Below are 19,765 nucleotides of genomic sequence, written 5' to 3' on the forward strand. Positions count from 1 at the left end.
TTTACAATGTTCAAAAACAAGCTAAATCATACAACATATTTTTCATTCACATGTTTCCCTGAAGTATTAATGACGGGGCTGAGGATGCAGCTCAGTGTTACAGTGTTTACCTAACATGCATGAAACCCTCACCACCCCAAAAAAATAATAATAATAATTAATGAAAAAAATAAGGAAATGATAAAGCCAGGATTCTTTTTTTTTTTTTTGTCCTTCAGGGCTGAGGGCTGAGGACCCAACTCAAGGCCTTGTGCTTTCTAGGCAAGCACTCTGCCACTGAGCTAAATCCCCAACCCCTGAATTCAGGATTCTTATTCTTTCTATGGGTAGCAGGATAGGTCAAAGCCTGCTAGAATAGTCTCCATTAGGGTTGGCAGAATTTTACCATGAAGCACCAGACAGTAAATATTTTTGACTTTACAAGGGCCAAAGTCTCTGTCACACTACCCATCCCTATTTCATATTGTGGAAGCAGCCACAGACCTTCTGTAAATGAATAAGTGTGGCTGTGTACCAATAAAACTTTATTTAAATAAACAAGCAGTCGGCCATTGTTGTTCCAAGGGCCTGATTGACATTCTAATTCTTACACTGGGTGTTGGGTTCTCAAGTGTTCAGTAAACAGTTACTGGGCTGGGTGTAGCTGGTGGCAGAATGTTTGTCTGGCATGTCTAAAGCCCTGGATTCCATACCAGAACCGAGAAAAAATGATCATTTTTATGAATGAATACATTTCTATCCATTCCGTGTAAGTGAACTGTTACACTAAAGAGGGCCATGCCAGCTCCTGTAGCCCAGATGCACCTGACGGTTCTCTTGGGCTCTCACAGTGACACTGTGTGCGGGGCCTGACAAGTTCAAATGCCACAGCGGTGAATGCATCACCCTGGACAAAGTGTGCAACTCAGCCCGAGACTGCCGGGACTGGTCAGACGAGCCCATCAAGGAGTGCGGTGAGTCCCAGATGCAGCCGGCTTGGGGAGCTTGTGGAGAGTCAAGTGTAAGACCGAGGTGGGGGCATAAGACGGGGAGACTTGGCCCACCCACTATAGCTTTAGGGCCCTTGTGCTTCATTCGCCCCAGGGGCCTCCACTCAGGGCAGGAGGAACGGCACAGGAGTGCACGCCTGCAGTCCCAGCTACCCAGGAACCCAGGCGGGAGGATCACAAGTGCGAGGTCAGGGCCAGCCTAGGCAACATCGCCAGAGCCTGTCTCAGGATAAAGTAGAAAGCCCTGGAGATGACGCTCCCTCAAGGAGCTTGCCCGGCCTGCCAGCTCCCGTTGACCTTTTTTGTTTTGGGGTGGGGAGTTGAACCCAGGGGCTGTTACCATTCCAGACTTTTTTTTTAAAACTTTTTGAGACTTGGTATCTCCAAGTGCCCCAGGCTGGTCTTGAACTCGTGATTCTCCTGCCCTGGCCTCCTGAGTCACTGGGATTCCGGCCTGCCCCACTGCGCCCGGCCACACTAACGGTTTTGGGGTGTATGTTGAGTGGCATTAAATGCATTCACACAGGCGTGACCATCACCATCCGCCTCCCTAGCACTTCTGTCATTGTCAAAACCAAGCCCCTGTCCTGGCATCCACCTTTCTACTTCCTGTCTGGGGATCGAGCTATTCCCGGGGACTCCTAGGAGTGCAGTCACGTAGCGTCTGTCCTTTGGCGACTCCTTTCCTTCTGTCAGCACCGTGTCACAGGGTTCGCCACGTGAAATGGAGAGACAGCGCCAAGTCCTGTCCTGGGTCACGCGGCTGCACCCCTCGGACGCCACATGGCCCAGGGGGTGGGGAGTGAGAGGCCCCAGGTTCCAGGGTGACCGGTGTGTGTCCTTCACCCTATGCAGGGACCAACGAGTGCTTGGACAACAATGGGGGCTGTTCTCACATCTGCAATGACCTCAAAATCGGCCACGAGTGCTTGTGTCCCGATGGCTTCTGGCTGGTGGACCAGCGCAGATGTGAAGGTAACTCCCGGCCAGGACCAGGCTCGGGCCCCATCTCCTTGTCTGTTAAACAGGCAGGACAGCAGTCCCCAGCTCTGGCGCTGCTGGGCGGATGCCCCGTGGGTGGATCGAGGGGCACAGATCTGACCTGCAGTGACCGCTGGCTCCGCGGAGCTGCTTCCCTGCTGGGTTAATCATTAGGACATCGCTCATGAGACCCGGCCCTTTTATCTGGGCCCCTGAAGTGAATGGTCAGGTTGGGGTCACTTTGGGGGATGACATTCACTCTTTTCTTTCCCGGGGGGCTGTGCTGTCCCTCTGCTGCCACTGGGGTGCAGGGTTTGGGCGCTGGTCCCATCGCTCTGTCTGCCGCCTCACGTCTCTTCCTGTCTGCACTCAGATATCGACGAGTGTCAGGACCCTGCCACCTGCAGCCAGCTCTGCGTGAACCTGGAGGGCAGCTTCAAGTGCGAGTGTGAGGAGGGCTTCCAGATGGACCCCCGCACCAAGGCCTGCAAGGCAGCAGGTGAGCATGGCCACTTCGGGGCCAGCGTTGCCTCACCTGAACTTTGCACAGGTTAAAGGCAGCAGGGACCAGTGGCCGGTGGAGCAGCCTGCTGGGACTCGGGCTTGCCAAGAGCCTGCCGCATGTGACCTGCTCCTCAGAGTTACGGGGACAGAGTACAGGACCCAGCCCTGCCAGGGCAACAGGAGCACCCAGGACAGTGGAGGGATCTCAGGGCCGAAGGGTAGAGGCCATGGCATGAGCTGCCCACACCCGCTCCAGCTGGTTTTTTTCTGGAGAAGATACTAGGGATTGAACCAGGGGTGCTTTGCCACTGAGCCACATCCCCAGCTCTCTTATTTATTTGAGACAGGGTCTCAGTTGCTTAGGGCCTTTCTAAGTTGCGGAAGCTGACCTCAAACTTGTGATCCTCCTGCCTCAGCCTCCCGAGTCATTGGGATTTCAGGGGTACACCACCACGCCTGGCTCCAGCTGTTTTTTTAACTAAAAGAATGTATCTCAAGGAAACAAATTTTTATTTAAAACAAAGGCCAAAATAGAACAGCACATTATGGAACACAATGGCAGAAATCCAGTCATCCCTCAGTATTCGTGGAGGATTGATTGGTCCAAGACCCTGTGAAGCTACCAAAATCCACAGAAGTTCAAGGCCCTTATATGAATTGGTGCAGTATTTGCATAGAACCTACACATCCCACTTAGACTTTAAATCATCTCTAGATGACTTAGAATACAATGTAAGCACTGTGTGTGTGTTTATTCCACTGTTTTATTTAGGGAACGAGAGAAAAATACTAGTAATAATTTGTGTTTTTTCAGTATAGATGCATTTTCACCCCAAATATTTTCAATCCACAGTTGGTTGAATCTGAAGATGCAGAATCCACTCCCGCAAAAGGGCCACTGTAATTGGGTTTCTTTTCTATCCTGAAGTTTAGGTTACAATTGCAGCTACATGCTCATTCCTAGAATCCCTTAATCCAGGAATCCCTTGTTCCCATGTGCAAGTGTCCTGGGGGAATCTGGACATGCAAAGGCCCTTTGCTTCACATTCTGTTCTAGCAACAAAATTACAAAGAGGCTGAATTTTGTAGAAAGAAAAGTCAGGCACAGTGACACAGGCCTATAATCCCTGAGACTTGGGAGGCCGATGCAGGAGGATGGTCAGTTCGAGGCCAGCCTCAGTGACTCAGCAAGACCCTGTCTGAAGAGAATTTTTTTAAAAAGGGGGTTGGTAAATAAAATTAGAATATTTAAAAATTTTAAAAATTAAAAATTTTTGGAAATTTAAAGAAAAAAGTAAAGTGTTGGGCTAGGGATGTGGCTCTGTGGCAGAACACTTGCCTAGCAGGCATAAGACCCTGGGGTCCATCCCCAGCACTGGGGGAGAAAGGAAAAAAAAAGAAAAAAGAAAGAACCAAAAAATAAATATAAAAGAAAGACTGGGGATGTAACTTGGTGGTCGAGCACCACTGGTTTCAGTCTCCAGGATTAGGGGAAAAAAAGGAGAAAGATTTAAGAGCTGCCTCCGTCTACCCCTGGGCCTTCACCGGCTCCCAGCCTCTGTCCATCCCGTGTGCTTCCTGGTTCTGCTGGGCTGGCTGGCAGATGTAGTTCCTCAGCGTCCCTGCCACTGAGTCCATGAAATCCTCCAGGATTGGAGGTTGTGCCTTGAACCCCATTGGGATACCAGCACTTGTAAAGATGCAAAGATTCCAGGGGCGCTGAGGTGGAGGCTTGGGAAGGGCTGTCCTCAGGGAGGTCATGTTGCAAGATGGGGCTGGCTGTGTGGTGAATATGGTGCCCAGATTGGGCAGACCTGGGTTTGAATCCCGGCTCTGTCACTCACTGGCTGTGTGATCTTGGGCAAATCACTTCCCTCTTTGAGCCTCAACCTGCTCATCATAAAGAGAAATTAACTGAAGCCGGCTTCACGGGTGGGTGAGGATTCCGTGAGAAACCTCATGTGAAAAGTGCTAAGCAGAATCCTCAGCCCTTACGAATTGCTTGGTAAACCCACCGGGGCCGAACCCAGGGCGTCCCTAGGCAAAGGTAGAAACGGCGAGTAGTGTAGGCGGGCTCAGGATTCGCTAGTGTGAATCTGGGCCCTGGCTGTCTGGTTCCTGGCTCTGGGTGATTGGGGCAGACAGAGAGTGGCCTTAGATGTGGCCTCCCATGGCCCAGGTGGCTGCAATGTGGCTGGTGAGTTTGCCACTGAGGTGAGTTGTTTCCTATCTCCAGGACTTGGCTAGCCCTGGGTGGGGCTGTCCCTCCACTGGAGGGCGACCAAGACCCCGGCTGTGAAAGCTTCCCAGTGACTTGTCTGGTATGCGGGGTGCAACCTGCTGCCCTGGTGTCTCTCCTGTGACCCAGCCACACCCTGCAGAGTGACCGTGGGGGTGCAGAGGCGCTGTCGTCTGCACGGAGGGAGGACTCTCTTCTGCTTCGCTGACCGCCCTTGCCCTTCCCCAGGCTCCATCGCCTACCTCTTCTTCACCAATCGCCACGAGGTGAGGAAGATGACGCTGGACCGCAGCGAGTACACCAGCCTCATCCCGAACCTCAAGAACGTGGTCGCTCTAGACACCGAGGTGGCCAGCAACAGAATCTACTGGTCTGACCTGTCCCAGAGAAAGATCTACAGGTGAGCCTTGGCTCTGCTGGCCCGCCTGGCCCCCAGGTGAGGCGAGGGCCCCCGGCTCTGACCATCTCCCTCCTCCTGCCTTAGCACCAAGATCGACAGAGCCCCCAGCTTGTCCACCTATGACACCGTCATCGGCAGTGACCTCCATGCTCCCGACGGGCTGGCCGTGGACTGGATCCACAGCAACATCTACTGGACTGATTCCGTCCTGGGCAGCGTGTCCGTGGCGGACACTAAGGGCGTGAAGAGGAGAACGCTGTTCCAGGAGAAAGGCTCCAAGCCGAGGGCCATCGTGGTGGATCCCGTCCACGGGTGCGTGGGGTACGGAGGGAATGAAGGGTGAAAGCGGAGGTCCCAGAGCTGTTTGGGCAGTGCTAGCACTCGAGAGAGGTCTAGGGTCATCCTGAACTGCGCACAGGAGGTGGAGTCAGGGGCTCGAGCCAGATGTGGTGGTACACACCTGTGATTCCAGCAACTTGGGAGGCTGAGGCAGGAGGATCACAAGCTTGAGGTCAGCCTCAGCAACTTAGGGAGATGCTGTCTCAAAATTTAAAAAAAGGATTGTGGAGGTAGTTGAGTTGTGAAGCACGCCTGGGTTCAATCACCAGTACCCCGCAAAAAATAAATGAAATAGGAACCTGGAGTTGTCAGACTGCCCCGTCTGCCCTTGGGGCCCCAGGGCTGGAGTCCTCAGGACAGTATTGTGTCACCTGAGATGGAAGCAGACCTTGATAAAAATTCAAATACAGATGTTCCTGGTGGCACATGGCTGTAATCCCAGCTACTCAGGAGGCTAAGGTAGGAGGACACAAGTTCAAGGCCAGCCTCAGCAGTTTAGCAATACTCCATCTCAAAATAAAATAAAAGGGACTGGGGCTATAGCTCAATGGTAGAGCACTTGCCTAGCATGTGCGAGGCCTTGGGTTCCAGCCTGGGAACCACATGCAAAAATAAAGAAAGAAAATTAAAAGACTAATTTAATTAGTATTTTATGTCAGTCTCCTTGGCCAAGATAAGGTCAGAGAGAGAGAATATGAAGTCTTCCTTTAAGTTAGTTTTGGGCAGCCTTGTGTTTACCAAGCTCTGGTACAGGGTGGTCGGCCAAAGTCCACTACCCTGCGAAGACCGGGAGCCCGTGGCTGACTCAGCACCTCCAGGGCCTGGACTCAGCAACTGACCGGTGTCTCCTGGCAGGAAGCATTGTCCCCGTCCCCTGCCCACTGCATATTCTGTCTCTGTTAGGCTCCATCTGTCACCTGGCATGTGACAGGAGTCATTTCACAATTGCAAAGGGGCATTGGCAATCTGGGTGGCAGCCTGTCCTGGCACACAATTGGAGGAGGGGGTGCATTTGACCCAGAGCTGAGGACACGGGAGAAAGTGTACTTGGCCATCTTCCCATGGTATCAGCTGGGGCAGGTTAGAGAGAATGATGGGGCCAGGCAGAGCCTGCTGGTGAGGGTGGAGCAGGCAGGGCCTGGACCCCGCTCAGACGTGAGTAGTGTGCGTGCGTGTGTGTGTACAGAATACCCCCTATGCACGGATGATACATTCCTCAACCCCCAGTGGATGACTGGAACCATGCTCAGTACCGAACCCTCTTTTTTCCTGTACATCCACATCTGTGATGAAGTTTAATTTACAAATTAGGCACAGAAAGAGATACATAATAATAACTAATAATAAGACGATTTAACAATATGTTATAATAAACTTTGGTGAATGTCTCTTTCACAGAATGTCTTAGAACTTATCCTTCTCACGATGCTAGATGATAAAATTCCCATGTGAAGGGGTTGGGGTTGTGGCTCAGTGGAGGAGCGCTTACCTTGCATGGGTGAGGCACTGGGTTCCATTCTCAGCACCACATAAAATAAATAAGAAAGTAAAGCTTTTAAAATTCCTGTGTGAAGAGAAGGGATTGTGACATGGCATTTGGCTGCTCTGTAAGGGTTACTTGAACACAAACACTGTGACACCTTGATAGTTGTTCTTATAATGAGGCAGCTACCAAGTGACTAACGGGCAGGTAGCATATACACTGCAGACACACTGAACAAAAAGACGATTCATGTCCCCAGCAGGATGGGGCAGGATGGTTTGAGATTTCATCACCTTACTTGTGTGAAGCTGAAATCATGTGAATTGTTTCTTTCTGGATTTTTCTATTTAATATTTTTAGACCGCCTTTGACTACAGAAAGCACAAATGTGGATAAAGGGGTCAGGCTATAATTGGCTCTCTTGTTTCTTTTGACTTGAACAATTCATACATTTCCTTCTCCCCTGGCTCTGTGCAGCTTCCATGTCTGGGATCCTTCCCTGTGAAATGTGGTTGGTTCGCTGGATGGGCCGTTTTTCTGTGGGATTCATTTGTAGAACTTAGATTACATGTCAAAGTATACTGCATAGAGAGTATTAAAAAATTTTGTTATGTGAATTTTACCACAATTTAAAAATTTTAAAGAGTATTTAAAAGGCAAGGAAAAATATCATGAACTGAGGTGCATATTCCAGAGCCCCCCAACTTTAGCATCAGAATCTCCTGTCATTCCAAGTTTTTTTCTTTTGCTGTCATTTGATTTTTTTGCAGTGGGGATGGAAACCAAGGCCTAGTGCAGCTAGGAAAGGGCTCTACCACTGAGCCACACCCCTAGTCCTCCACTTAAAGTCCCTCCAGGCCATCTCAGGAGCCAAAAAAAAAAAAAAAAAAAAAGAAATAGAAAGAAAGAAAGAGTCTGGAGTCCCCGTTGGGGCTGGTCCCATGCCTCACCTGGGCTGGCCATCCTAGTCCTCAGGCGAAACCTGGCCTGTGGAGCTTCCTCATCTTGTTTTCCCTCTTGTCCCCCCAGCTTCATGTACTGGACAGACTGGGGCACCCCCGCCAAGATCGAGAAAGGGGGCCTGAATGGCGTGGATGTCTACTCGCTGGTGACGGAAGACATCCAGTGGCCTAATGGCATCACACTGGGTATGTTGAAGGGATGCTTGTCCCCAGCAGAGTCAGGCCCCTTCTGGGGGACACAGCACAGGGCCAGGGGCTCCCAAGCAAGCCCGCCAGCTCCCTGAGGTTTTGTGACCACAGTTCTCTTTCCTCCTGATCTGCGGTGTCAGCCTGTGCTGCCTGCCAGGCACTTGGACCAAAGCCACTGTGTGGCCTTCAGGCTCACGTGATTAGAGCTGCTTCGATGGGGAGCAGAGTAGCCCAATTCCAAGGCTGCACCCTCCACCCCAAAACTCCCAATGCCCTGGAATTTTCTAGAATCTTCTGGCCTGTCTGATGATCCTTTCGTTCTTGCCGCTGGCACCTGGCATCCACATGTGACTGCTCCTCGCCCATCTGTGCATTCTAGATCTCTCCAGCGGCCGTCTCTACTGGGTAGACTCCAAGCTGCACTCCATCTCCAGCGTTGATGTCAACGGGGGAAACCGGAAGACCATCCTGGAGGACGAGAAGCGGCTGGCCCACCCCTTCTCCTTGGCCGTCTTCGAGGTGAGGCCGGGAAGGAACTCACAGCTCGCTTTTCATTGATTCAACTGTGTCCAAGGGTTAGGCACCTGGGTAACGGTGGGCATGCGTTGTCTGGTTCCTTTGAGCCAATCTAACTCAGAAAGCTGCTCCTGGCCAAGGAGAGGTCTTAGACCTGAAGATGCTTCCGATTTCCTTCTCAACAAAAGTGTTCTTTTTGTTGCGAGGGTGAGGGGGTCCTGGGGAGGGGACGCAGGGCCTCGAGTGTGCTGGGAAGTGTGCTCTTCCACTGAGCTATGCCCTTGCTCCAGATAGTCATAGTTGGATGCCACCATGCCCTTCAGGGAACATTTTGCAATTTCTGGTGAGTTTTTAGTTGATGCAACTCATGGGGATATTGCCAGCACCTGAAGTGTAGAGTCCAGAGACGCTGGTAAATGTCCATCCCAAAGGACTGTCAGGCCCCCCATACAGCCATAGGGGGGAAATCTGCCCTAAAGAATTGTTGCTATATTTGTATCCCTGTGTCCATAACATTATGCATAACAGGCCAGAGGTGAAAGCAGGCCGAGTGCCCACTGATGAACACATGAACACATTGTGGCCCTTGTGCACGGTGGAATACTATTCAGCCTTCAAAAGGAAGGAAATTCTGATGCTCCAGTGGGAAGGAACCTTGAGGACATTATGCTCAGTGAAATAATCCAGTCGATTCCACGGATAGTCAGTAGCTAAAATAGGAAAATTCACAGAGACAGGAAGTGGAATGGTGGGTGCCAGGGGATGGAGTGGGGATCAGAAAGCTTCATGGGGACAGAGTTTGAGTTTGATAAGAAAGTTCTGGAGAGGGGTGGCAGTGCTGGTTGCACAATGAATGTGGAGATGAGGGCTGGGTGGAGCCATGCGGAAGAGCATACGTCCAGCGTGCACGAAGCCCTAGGTCCTACCCCAGCACCTTCCCCCAGAAAAGCTTAAACTGGAAATGCGTTTCACCATGGTTATAAATGAAAGAAAGAGCTAATGTATTGCTTCCTCCCCAAGCCGCAGAGACTAGGGGCAGGCAGTGGTCTGTGTCCTGTCCCAGTGGCTAATGGCATCGATCACCTTCCTTAACACCGTACAGGACAAAGTATTCTGGACAGATGTCATCAACGAAGCCATTTTCAGTGCCAATCGCCTCACAGGCTCAGACGTTAATTTGGTGGCGGAAAACCTGCTGTCCCCCGAGGACATTGTCCTGTTCCACAATGCCACACAGCCGAGAGGTAAGGACGGATGGGCTGCACACCATGGACCCCACCCCCAGAGAGACATTGCCCTGCTGGTGCCCTGGAATTTTTAGGGCCTTCTGGTCTCTCTGGTGACCATCTCATTCTCCCCTCCCCTCTCTTCTTCGCCCCAGGTGTGAACTGGTGTGAGAGGACAGCCCTCCGCAACGGTGGCTGCCAGTACCTGTGTCTGCCAGCCCCGCAGATCAACCCCCACTCCCCCAAGTTCACCTGTGTCTGCCCGGACGGTATGCTGCTGGCCAAGGACATGAGGGGCTGCCTCTCAGGTAGGGTGTGGTTCTTCCAAGCCTCCCTTTGCTCATCTGTGCTATGGGAGAACAGGGCATCATAGGGCTCATGAATTGGTGTCACTGTCCTTTGCCTTTCTCTAATGCAGGGGCATCAGCTCCATGCTCCCCGTTTAGATCCAGTCCCCTTTGATGTCTAATTCTTTCCCTGTAGGGAGGAGATCTGACCTTAGATCTGGGCTCCTTGGTCAATTCTTCTCATGCTCTGAGCAAGTTTTGGTTTGGAGCTGAGTCCGTTTCTGTTGCTATAACAGAATACCTGAGACCAGGAAATTCGTAAAGAACAAAAGTTTATGTGGCTTAGTTCTGGAGGCTTTAAAGTCCAAGAGCAGAAGGTGAGGGCCTTCCTGCTGCATCATAGCATGGCAGGGGCATCACGTGGTGAGACAGCTAAGTGTCCTCAGGTCCTTCTTCCTTTTTTTTTTTTTTTTTTTTTTTTTTTTTTTTTTTTTTTTTTGTGGTACCAGGGATTGAACCCATGCTCTACCCCCACCCAATTCTTCCTCTTCTTATAAAGCCACCAATTCCACTGAGGGGGTCCCACCTTCATGACCTCATCTATCCCACTCACCTCCCAAAGGCCCCACCTCCAAATCCAGTTAACATATGAGTTCTGGAGTGAAGTTTCCAACATATGAATTTGGGGGACACAGTGAAACCACAGCAGGGGCCGCGGGGTCTGTAGCGCCTCCTCAACACCTGCAAGCTGGCATCCAACAAGTAGCGCTGAAAGATCAACGGAGACACCAATGGGTGTTCACGTCACATGCGTTGGTGGCCTGTGACACTCACTGCCCCTTATTACGAGGACACAAAGCCATCAGAATGGTGCTCAGGATGTGGCACTCAGGAAATGCCTATTTATTCCCTCAGAGGCGGAGCCTGTAGTGACCACCCTGGGGCCGTCCATCGTCAGGTCCACGGTCAGTTCCAGAGTCAGCTCTACAGCCCGGGGGCCGAAGCACACAGACCAGCGGCCTGCTTCCAGCACCTCCTGGCGGCCTGTGGCTGTTCCCCGGCTCAGCACAATGGAGTCAGTGACCATGTCCCACCAAGGTAAAGACTGGGCCCGCTCTGATCCCCTTTTGTGGTGACAAGTATTTAGAGGCCCCTTCAGTGGCTGCGAGCAACTTAGTGAAGAAATGGAGTCGGGGTGGAATCCTGGCCCCCACGATGACCATCTCCACCTGGGCTATATGTCCTGGAAACCTCAGTTTCTCTCCCTGTAAAATGGTTTCAGCAATAGTATCTGCCCATCTCCTGGGGATTTAATGAGCTAAAATGTGGGAAGAGCCCGTGCTATTTGACCCTGAGCTGGACGGGTGCTGGGGGCCAGGAATCCATCCAGGAGCCATGGAGCACACCTGTAATCCCAGCAACCGGGAGGCTGAGGCAGGAGCATCGCAAGTTCAAAGCCAACACGGCAACTGAGGGAGACCCTGTGTCAAATGAAAAAGGATGGGGTTGTAGCTCAGTGTAAATTGTCCCAGGGTTCAAGCCCCAGTACTGCAAAAGACAAAAAGGAAAACAACTCAGGAATCCAATAACAGTTTCATGCAGTTTTATGTTTTTGTTTTCGTGATGCCGAGGGATGAACCAGGGTCTTGTGCGTGCTGGGCAAGTGCTTAGTCTTTTTTGTTCAGTTTTTTACTTTATTCATTCATTAGTTGTGTATTTTGCAGTGCTGGGATTGAACCCAGAGTCTCAAGCAGGCTAAGCAAACACTCTGCCACTGAGCCACATCTCCAGGGCCAATTTTTGTTTTGAGACAGGGTCTCACTAAGTTGCTAAGGCTGGCCTTGAACTTGTACCATCCTACTTTATCTCCAAAGTAGCCCGAATTATAGGTGTGTACCACTGTACCTGGCTTAGTGCAGTAGTTTTTAAGAAATCAAATTGCCAAATTACAGTCCTTGGGCCACCCACCTGGTTTGTAAATAAAGTTTTATTATAGCCAGAGTTCCAGTGAGGCAGGCTCACTTACATGTAGGGTTAGATCTTGCACGCACGTGTGTGTGTGGGACGTGGGATTGAACCCAAGGTGCTCTAGCCACACCCCCAGTCCTTTTTATTTTTATTTTGAGACAGGGTCATACCAAGATGCCCAGGCTGGACTTGAACTTGTGACTGTCCAGCCCAACCTCCCAAGTCACTGGGATTATAGGCATGTGTCACGTCCTTTCGTTGATTTGCGTTGCGGATGGATGGAACCTCAGGCATACTGAGCATGCATTTCATCACTGAGCTACTCTCCCAGCTCCCAGATCTTGCCTTTTCTTGAAAATTTGGATGCTTTTAGTCATCATGGAGATTTTGCATCCTTCATGATATTTAAAAATAACATTGAAATAATATTGCATTATAGTCAACCCTCTAGATCTACATTTTCCACATTTTCAGATTCAATAGACTACCAATTAAAAATGTTTGGAACAAATAATTACATCTCCACTGACCACAGATGGATTTTTTTCTTTGTCATTAGTCCCTCATGATACAGTATAAAAAGTTTATATAACACTCTTGTATCAGGTATTGGAAGTCATATGGAGATGATTTAAAGTCCACAGGAGGATGTGCCCAGGTTACATGCAAGTAACACCTCATTTTACACAAGGGGCTAGAGCATCTTTGCATTTTGATGTCTGCAGGGGCGATGGGGTATGAATGAACTCCCATTGATACTGGGGACCACTGTACTGAGCTTTTTGGCTCCACCTTGGGTTTTGTGGCTGTGGTCGGTGACTGGCGGTCCTCACCCCACCCTGTGTCCTTGGATATGGTTGGAACCTAGCTTGTCTGTGAGTTAATCAGTACTTCATCAATTTGTCCACCAGGGGGCGCCCACCCACCGTCAGCTGCAGAGAAGTGGAGCTCAGATCTGAGAGTAGGAAAAAAGGCACATCAGCAAGTTTCAGACCTTTTTTTTTTTTTTTTTTTTTTTGCCTTTCACAGTAACTGAAGGCTTTGTTCAGCCATTAAGGAGATAAAACAGGAACTCCTGTGCCTGAGGGAGGCCGGAAAACTTTTTGTCTATTGGGGAGGGGAACTGCTAGAAAATACCCCTTCAAGCCTGGTGCAGTGGTGCACGGTGTAATCCCAGCTAGATGAGGCGGGAGGTTTGCAAGTTCAAGTCCAACCTGGGCAACTTTGCGAGATGGTCTCAAAATTTAAAAAGGGCCGTGGATATAGCTCAGTGGTAGAGTACCCCTGGTTTAAAACCCTGGTCTCGGGGTGGGGGCGGGAGGACTCTTCCACTGATAACCTCGCCGAGCATTAAGAATGCCTCAGCGGGCTTTAGCCTCAGACCACTGGCCCCTTCCCTGACGTTTCGCCAATATGAAGCGAAAGCAAGCTTCCTCCACTGCCCGGTGTGGGGCGTGCAAACCTGCGCCTCACACATGCCAGGCGAGCTTTCTACCACTGAGCTGCACCTCCAGCTCCTAGAAGGAACTTCTTAAATCCATGTCGAATCCTACAACCCCGATTTCACTCATCCTTTTCTTCACCATATCCTCATGTTCTGCCTTTGTGGATTCCACCAACTGCACATTGAAAACTTTTGAATCTAAGATGCTGGGCATGGTTATGCATACCTGCGGTCCCAATGACTAGGGAGGTTAAGGCAGGAGAATCGCAAGTTTGAAGCCTGCTTGGGCAACTTACAGATCCTGTTTCCATAATGAAAAATAAAACAGTTTCAGTGTTAAAGTACTTCTGTGTTAGATCCCCAGTTCAGGAAAAAAAGAAAAAAAGAAAAAAAGAAAAAAAAAAGGATCTTCCCAGACACAGTGGCACACACCTGTAATCCCAGCCCCTTGGGAGGCTGCAGATTCGAGGCCAGCCTCAGCAACTAAGAGCTTTAGCAACTTAGTCAGGACCCTGTCTCAAAATAAAAAACAAAAAGGGCTGGGGATGGGGCTAACGGGTAAAGCACCTCTGAGTTCAATTCCCAGTCCCTGTCCCCCCAAAAAAAGTATCTATTGAACACATACATACTATCCTTTTCCTCATATTATTCTCTAAACAATACAGAATAGCAACTATGTACAAGAGCATTTTCATTGTATCAAGTATTACACATCCCTTGAGATGATTTAAAATACATGCGAGGATGTGCATATGTTCTAGGTAAACACTACGCCCTTTTCCTTTAAAAAATTTTTTTGCTGTTGTAGATGGACGTGAGACCTTTATTTTATTTACTTTATTTTATTTACTTTCATGCGGTGCCAAGGATCGAACCTAGTGCCTCACACGTGCTAGGCAAGCACTCTACCACTGAGCCCCAGCCCCAGCCTAGCTCCACCCTTTTCTACAAGGGACTTGGGCATCTGTGGATTGTGATGTCCCCAGAGGTTCCTGGAACCGCCTGCCATGGGTGCCGAGGGCAGCCGTGCTCATAAATAAGCCGGCATGGCCTGGCTTGAACCTTGGAGGGCCTCCGTGTTCCCTTGAACTTGTACCGGGTGACGGGATGTGTCAGCCATTCCTCTGCATGACCGTTGGCTCTGCTGTTGCACCCTTCAGCTCTGGGCCTCACTCTGTCCCTTCTCCCCTGCAGTCCTGGCCGACGTTGCTGACCGAGGGAAGGAGGAGAAGCCCCGGGGCGTGGGGGCTCTGTCCATCGTCCTCCCCGTCGGTAAGCATGGCCCCCTGCAAGCCTCGCCGGCTTCCCCGGCTCCGGTGACCCCACGCTAAGCCTGCTGGGCCCTCAAGCATGGAGCAGCCCGCCATGTGGCCTGTTCACTGTGGCCCCATCCCCGGCTTCATTCATTTAACCAGTATAATTGAGCACCGACTGTGTACTAAGCCCACATGTACTGGGGACAGAGCCAGGAAGAAACAGCTGACCCCTTGGGACTGCTGAGGAGCAAAGTCAGGCAGCCAAGGTGCCAGAGAGGGAAAGGGCAGCCCTGGTAGGTGCCCCCAAAAGGGGCACACCTGAGGGTTCTGCAGTGCCAATCTGGGACTCTTCTGCAGAACGGTTCTCTGGCAGGGGCCCCAACACTGTCCCCGGTGCCCCTGCTAATAATCGTGCAGTGACCTTTCTTCTTTTTCTGAGGAAATCCTTTTCAGGGTGCCTCAGCACACTAGCAGAGGCCCATGGCTTGAATTTTGGTGCCTAGGTGCGGGTTGACAGACATGGCCAGTGGCACCCTCAGCTCCCTCAGGGCTGCCGGGCGACACCCACCTGGGGTCTTTCCGGCAGAGCCCAGGTCTCTAGAATCATACCATCCGGGCTGAGTGAGCGCTTGCTTGTCCCCTGGATCCACTGAAGTTGGCACTGTGGGACCCCCAGGGAAAGGCGGGGGGTGCTGGGGCTGCTGGGTTCAGAGATCAAGGAGCTGAGTACCCTCCCAACATGGCCACACACGAGACAAAGAGTGACCTGCCCCCTTTCACGGACTGAAGCTCAGTAAATCGGCAAGGTCAGGCACAGCCAGCCTCACATGCCCGAGGCTCTGGAATCCACCCAGCTCTGCAAGAGAGAGTGCATCGTGGCCCCGTATGTAGAGGAACATCCCATTTTTAAAAACGCAGCCGCCCCAGCGAGCAGTTAATCCTGGAGGAATCGAGGGCAGGCAGCTATTTCTAGCTTGGCTCCTCCAGAAGCCTCACGTGAGATCGGTCCTGCCTACAGGTTTTTCCTTTTAACAACGAAAGGGTTGCTTTGCGTTCCGAGCAAAACCACTACCAGGTACAAGGCCCGGGAGTAGGTGCTGTCTGTGCCGCCGAGCGGGTCCAGGACCAGGGTCAGCCCGGTGACACGGCCACCTCTCCCCTCCCGCAGCGCTGCTTGTCCTCCTCTGCTTCGGGGCCTTCCTTGTCTGGAAGAACTGGCGGCTGAAGAGCATCAACAGCATCAACTTCGACAACCCCGTGTACCAGAAGACCACGGAGGACCAGGTCCACATCTGCCGCAGCCAGGACGGCTACACCTACCCCTCGGTGAGAGCCGCTCCAGGGAGGCAGAGCCCCCTGCCCCCACCCAGCTCCCGGTATGAGGTCCTCGAGGGCCAAGCAGGCCCAGCATGGACTCTTCCGTCCGTGTGCCCACTCGTGCCTACCAAGCATCGGGCCTTGCCCTCGGTCAGCTGAGTCAGCTGGTGGTGGAGAGAAAGAAAGTCAAGTGTCAGGGTGTGGCTCAGTGGAAGAGCACTGGCCTCAGAGGAGGGCAGAGAAGGGATTTGAGGGGTCGGGAGCAAGGGGATGTGATTTTTAGATAAAGGAATCCTGAGCAAGCTTCTCTGAGTGGGGAATGTGTGGAATGCAGAAGTGGTCAGTGCAAAGGCCCTGAGGTAGGACAGTGCCTATTGATTTGAGGCCCATGTGGCTGTATTGGACAGAGTGGAGGAAGTGAGGGCAGGAAGGTGATAGGGGCACACCCCGGGAGATCTTGTGGGCTCCGCAGAGGACTTTGGCTTTCCACTGTGAGCGAGCCATGGAGGGTTTTAGCAGAATCCTAGCCTTGGGTTTTCCCTGACGCCCTCTGGTGACTGTGCAAGGAAGAGTAGGGTGGAGTCAGTCAAGCGCCGGGTCTGGAGGTGAGAAGTAGGTGGACTCTTGCCATGTTTACTGAATGTTAGACTGATCATTTCCGGCGTCTGCCATTTTGTTGACAGAGACAGATGGTCAGCCTGGAGGATGACGTGGCGTGAACAGCTGCCGAGAGCCCAGTCCCTTCCCGGAACCTGTTGCCACTTATGGGCAGGAAGGAAGGACACTCTCCCCAGGCCCTTGACCACTGACTGTCACCCACTTCCCCCAAATCCTTCTGACACCCCCCAGGGCCTCGGTTTCCTTCAGAGTCAGAAAAGACCAAAGGCACTGCTGGCGACCAAAGCCCGGTGGCCTGTCTGCCAGAGCTTTGTTTTATATATTTATTCACCTGGGAGGCAGAACAGGCTTCCGACCGAGCCCACGGGACGGGTTCTGCTTGGGGTTTTTGGTTTTTCCTTTCCGTATGAAGGAGAAGAGGAAAGGACCCAAGACTGGAATCTCCGTTCCTCTCAGAAGTCCAGCCCTCTTCTTTCCTGCATCACAAAGAAGGAAAGGACAGTGGGACCCCAAGTGGCCTGGAACGTGCCGGCAGGCGCTCTCATGGGGTCGCAGGCACCACCCAGCCCCTCCACTCAGGAGCTGCGTCCACCTCCGCCCTCTGGCCCACTGCCCTGCATCCGCTCTTTCCAGCTGGGCCGGAGCCCCTGCAGCCAGGGAAGGGCTCCCGGGACCGAGGCGGTGGGATCAGGGGCCCAGCGCTTTCCTGCGCCAAAGCTTTGCCAGTTCCCCAGGAAGAGCCTGAGTCACCAGTCGCCCTTAATACTTGCGAAGTGCCTGAAACACTCATCACCTTGCTCCTGGGGACGCAGGGCCTCTGCCCTCCATGACTGTGCTCCAGCCCAGGCTGGCTGTTGGGACCCGGGCCCCGGCCCTCCCACACAGAGCTGGCACGTCTCTGGATCTCCTCGCACTTTTTCAGTTCAGGGTTGTACATTGTGTAAGTCTGACGTTCTTGTTATTCTTTTGCACTGTTTTCTGTCGTGTGTTTGGGATCACGGGCGGGTGGCCCGCATTGGTGAATGCAGGAGGAACGCGCCCGGAGGAGAGCAAAGGCCGCGTTGCTCCGGCGACTTCAAAGCCAGGATCGTGAATATATGAAATAGCCATGTCCCGCCTCCTTCTTTTCCCTCCTTTCCTTTCCGCCAGTGCTGGGGGTCAAACTCAGGATCTCGTGCAAGCCAGGCAGGCGCTCTGCCCCTCAGGCTGCTTGCTCTCCTCCTAACATTCGCCAGGCACTGTTTCCACGTCTATGAAAATGTCCCAGAGCCACTGACCTCCCTGTCTGCGGTCCTCAAAGGCCGAGCAGGAGGAACTCTCAAGGCCTGTCAGCCCTTCAGGAATCCTCTCCTCTAGGTCATTGGATGGAACTTGTAAAGCCACGACTCTTTCTGAAATTGCCACAGATTTTATCGTTGCATGATGGCACGGATGACACAAGAGATGGTGACAGCCTCCCGTGGACCCCCACACGGAGACGTCCAAAGGGGCTCTCACTGCTGCGCCACGCAAGGATCAAGCACTGTGATCCCTCCCTCCGTAGGAAACTGTGATGGGCTTTTCTTTCCCAAGCATGTAAATAGATCCCTGTTCAGCTGGTGGCACTCAATGTTATGTTTGCACTTTGTATATTTTTGAAAGTTCTCACATATATATATATATATATATATATATATATATATATATATAAAATTATTTATTTTTGCAAACCCTGTTTGCTGCAATCGTTGGTGACATTTCTAGGGGCTCTGCATTGGGGGTGGTGGTCTCTGAGATGCCTCATCTTTATGTACAAAAGATTATTTGCACGCGTTGGACTGTGCAGCGTGTTTCAGGAGAATGACGTCCATGTGTCCGTGTGAGTTGGGGGTATGGACACGGCTTTTTAAAACACTGTATAGAATGTTTTTATAGCCCGAATGTCTTACTGTGATCGATTAAATTTCTTATATGAGCCATCTGGCTAACCTGATGTGGTATCTCTGTTTGCTTTCTTCCTCCATTTAGTAATGGACTGGACTCCCCCAGAGAAAGATCCAGAAAGGGATCCTGGAGTGCAGAATCGCCTGCAGCTTCATGGGGTGCTGCGATTCCTAGTGGGTGGTTTCACAATCTACCAGGTGCTTCTCCGAGTTGGGCCTTTGCCAGATTCCCAGCTCGTCTATCCAGTCACTTGATGAACATTTATTGAGTGCTTACTATGTGCCAGGCACTGTTCTAAGCATTTGGGACACTACTGTGCATTAAAGAAAGTCCCCCTGCCCTCAAGAAGCTACCATTCTAGAAAGAAAAAGAAAAATAGATACCGCCAACCCTACATGTATTCAAGTTCCACATTCTTAGATTCAAACAACTGCAGATAAGAACATTTGGGAAGGAAAGTCGTGTCTGTACTGAACTTGTGTGGACGTTGTGCTTGTCATTATTCCCTGAAGAGTCAAATGGAACAGCCATGTCCCTGGCAGTCACCTGGCAGTATCATAAGTCACCTAGAGCCGATGTCGGGAGGATTGCGTGGGTTCTACACAGATGGGATGCCTTTCTAATAAGGGATTTGAGCATGGAGGACTTTGGTGTCTGTGGAGGTTCTGGAACCATCCTCCACGGTGAGAGGAAAAATTACAAATAAATACTCTATTTCAGAAGAATGTTCTGGAAAAATATTATAAACATGACAATGGCAGACAAATTTTGACAGGGAGAAGGGCCCTCGCCTAAGGAGGGCATTTCTAAGGAGGTGACATTTGAGGTGAGTCCACAAGAGAGTGAACTACCTGGGAGATTTGAGTGGTTAAGGAGCAACACCCCAGTCCTCGCAGCACTTGGTCCCGTCAATGGCCTCTTCTCTTGATTGCTTTCTTTTCCAGTGCTAGGAACTGAACCCAGGGCCTCCTGCATGCTAGGCAAGCGCTCTGCCACCAAGCCTCACCTGCAGCCCAATGCTGACACTTCTGACTTCATGCCCTTGGGCTTCTAGACTGGTCGGCCGAAGACGAAGACTAAATTACCGGCACATTCAGTGCTCAATATGAAAATTCAGAGGTTTC

The 19,765-nt window shown here is 51.3% G+C and overlaps 1 protein-coding gene across 1 annotated transcript in view; it reads left to right on the forward strand.

Moving 5' to 3' along the window:
• Ldlr (low density lipoprotein receptor) overlaps window positions 1–18,360 on the forward strand; it is a 36,952-nt gene extending 18,592 nt beyond the window's left edge. Inside the window, exons 6-18 of the mRNA XM_047531720.1 lie at window positions 831–953; window positions 1,845–1,964; window positions 2,344–2,469; window positions 4,942–5,113; window positions 5,198–5,425; window positions 7,965–8,083; window positions 8,466–8,605; window positions 9,705–9,846; window positions 9,984–10,136; window positions 11,031–11,213; window positions 14,722–14,799; window positions 15,952–16,109; window positions 16,784–18,360. Of these exons, the coding sequence (XP_047387676.1) occupies window positions 831–953; window positions 1,845–1,964; window positions 2,344–2,469; window positions 4,942–5,113; window positions 5,198–5,425; window positions 7,965–8,083; window positions 8,466–8,605; window positions 9,705–9,846; window positions 9,984–10,136; window positions 11,031–11,213; window positions 14,722–14,799; window positions 15,952–16,109; window positions 16,784–16,819 (1,778 nt within the window). The 3' untranslated portion in view covers window positions 16,820–18,360. The remainder of the gene's footprint in view (window positions 1–830; window positions 954–1,844; window positions 1,965–2,343; window positions 2,470–4,941; window positions 5,114–5,197; window positions 5,426–7,964; window positions 8,084–8,465; window positions 8,606–9,704; window positions 9,847–9,983; window positions 10,137–11,030; window positions 11,214–14,721; window positions 14,800–15,951; window positions 16,110–16,783) is intronic.
• Window positions 18,361–19,765: the final 1,405 nt, after the last annotated feature.

The sequence above is a fragment of the Sciurus carolinensis genome, chromosome 17, assembly GCF_902686445.1.
Source record: "Sciurus carolinensis chromosome 17, mSciCar1.2, whole genome shotgun sequence".
NCBI lineage: Eukaryota > Metazoa > Chordata > Mammalia > Rodentia > Sciuridae > Sciurus > Sciurus carolinensis.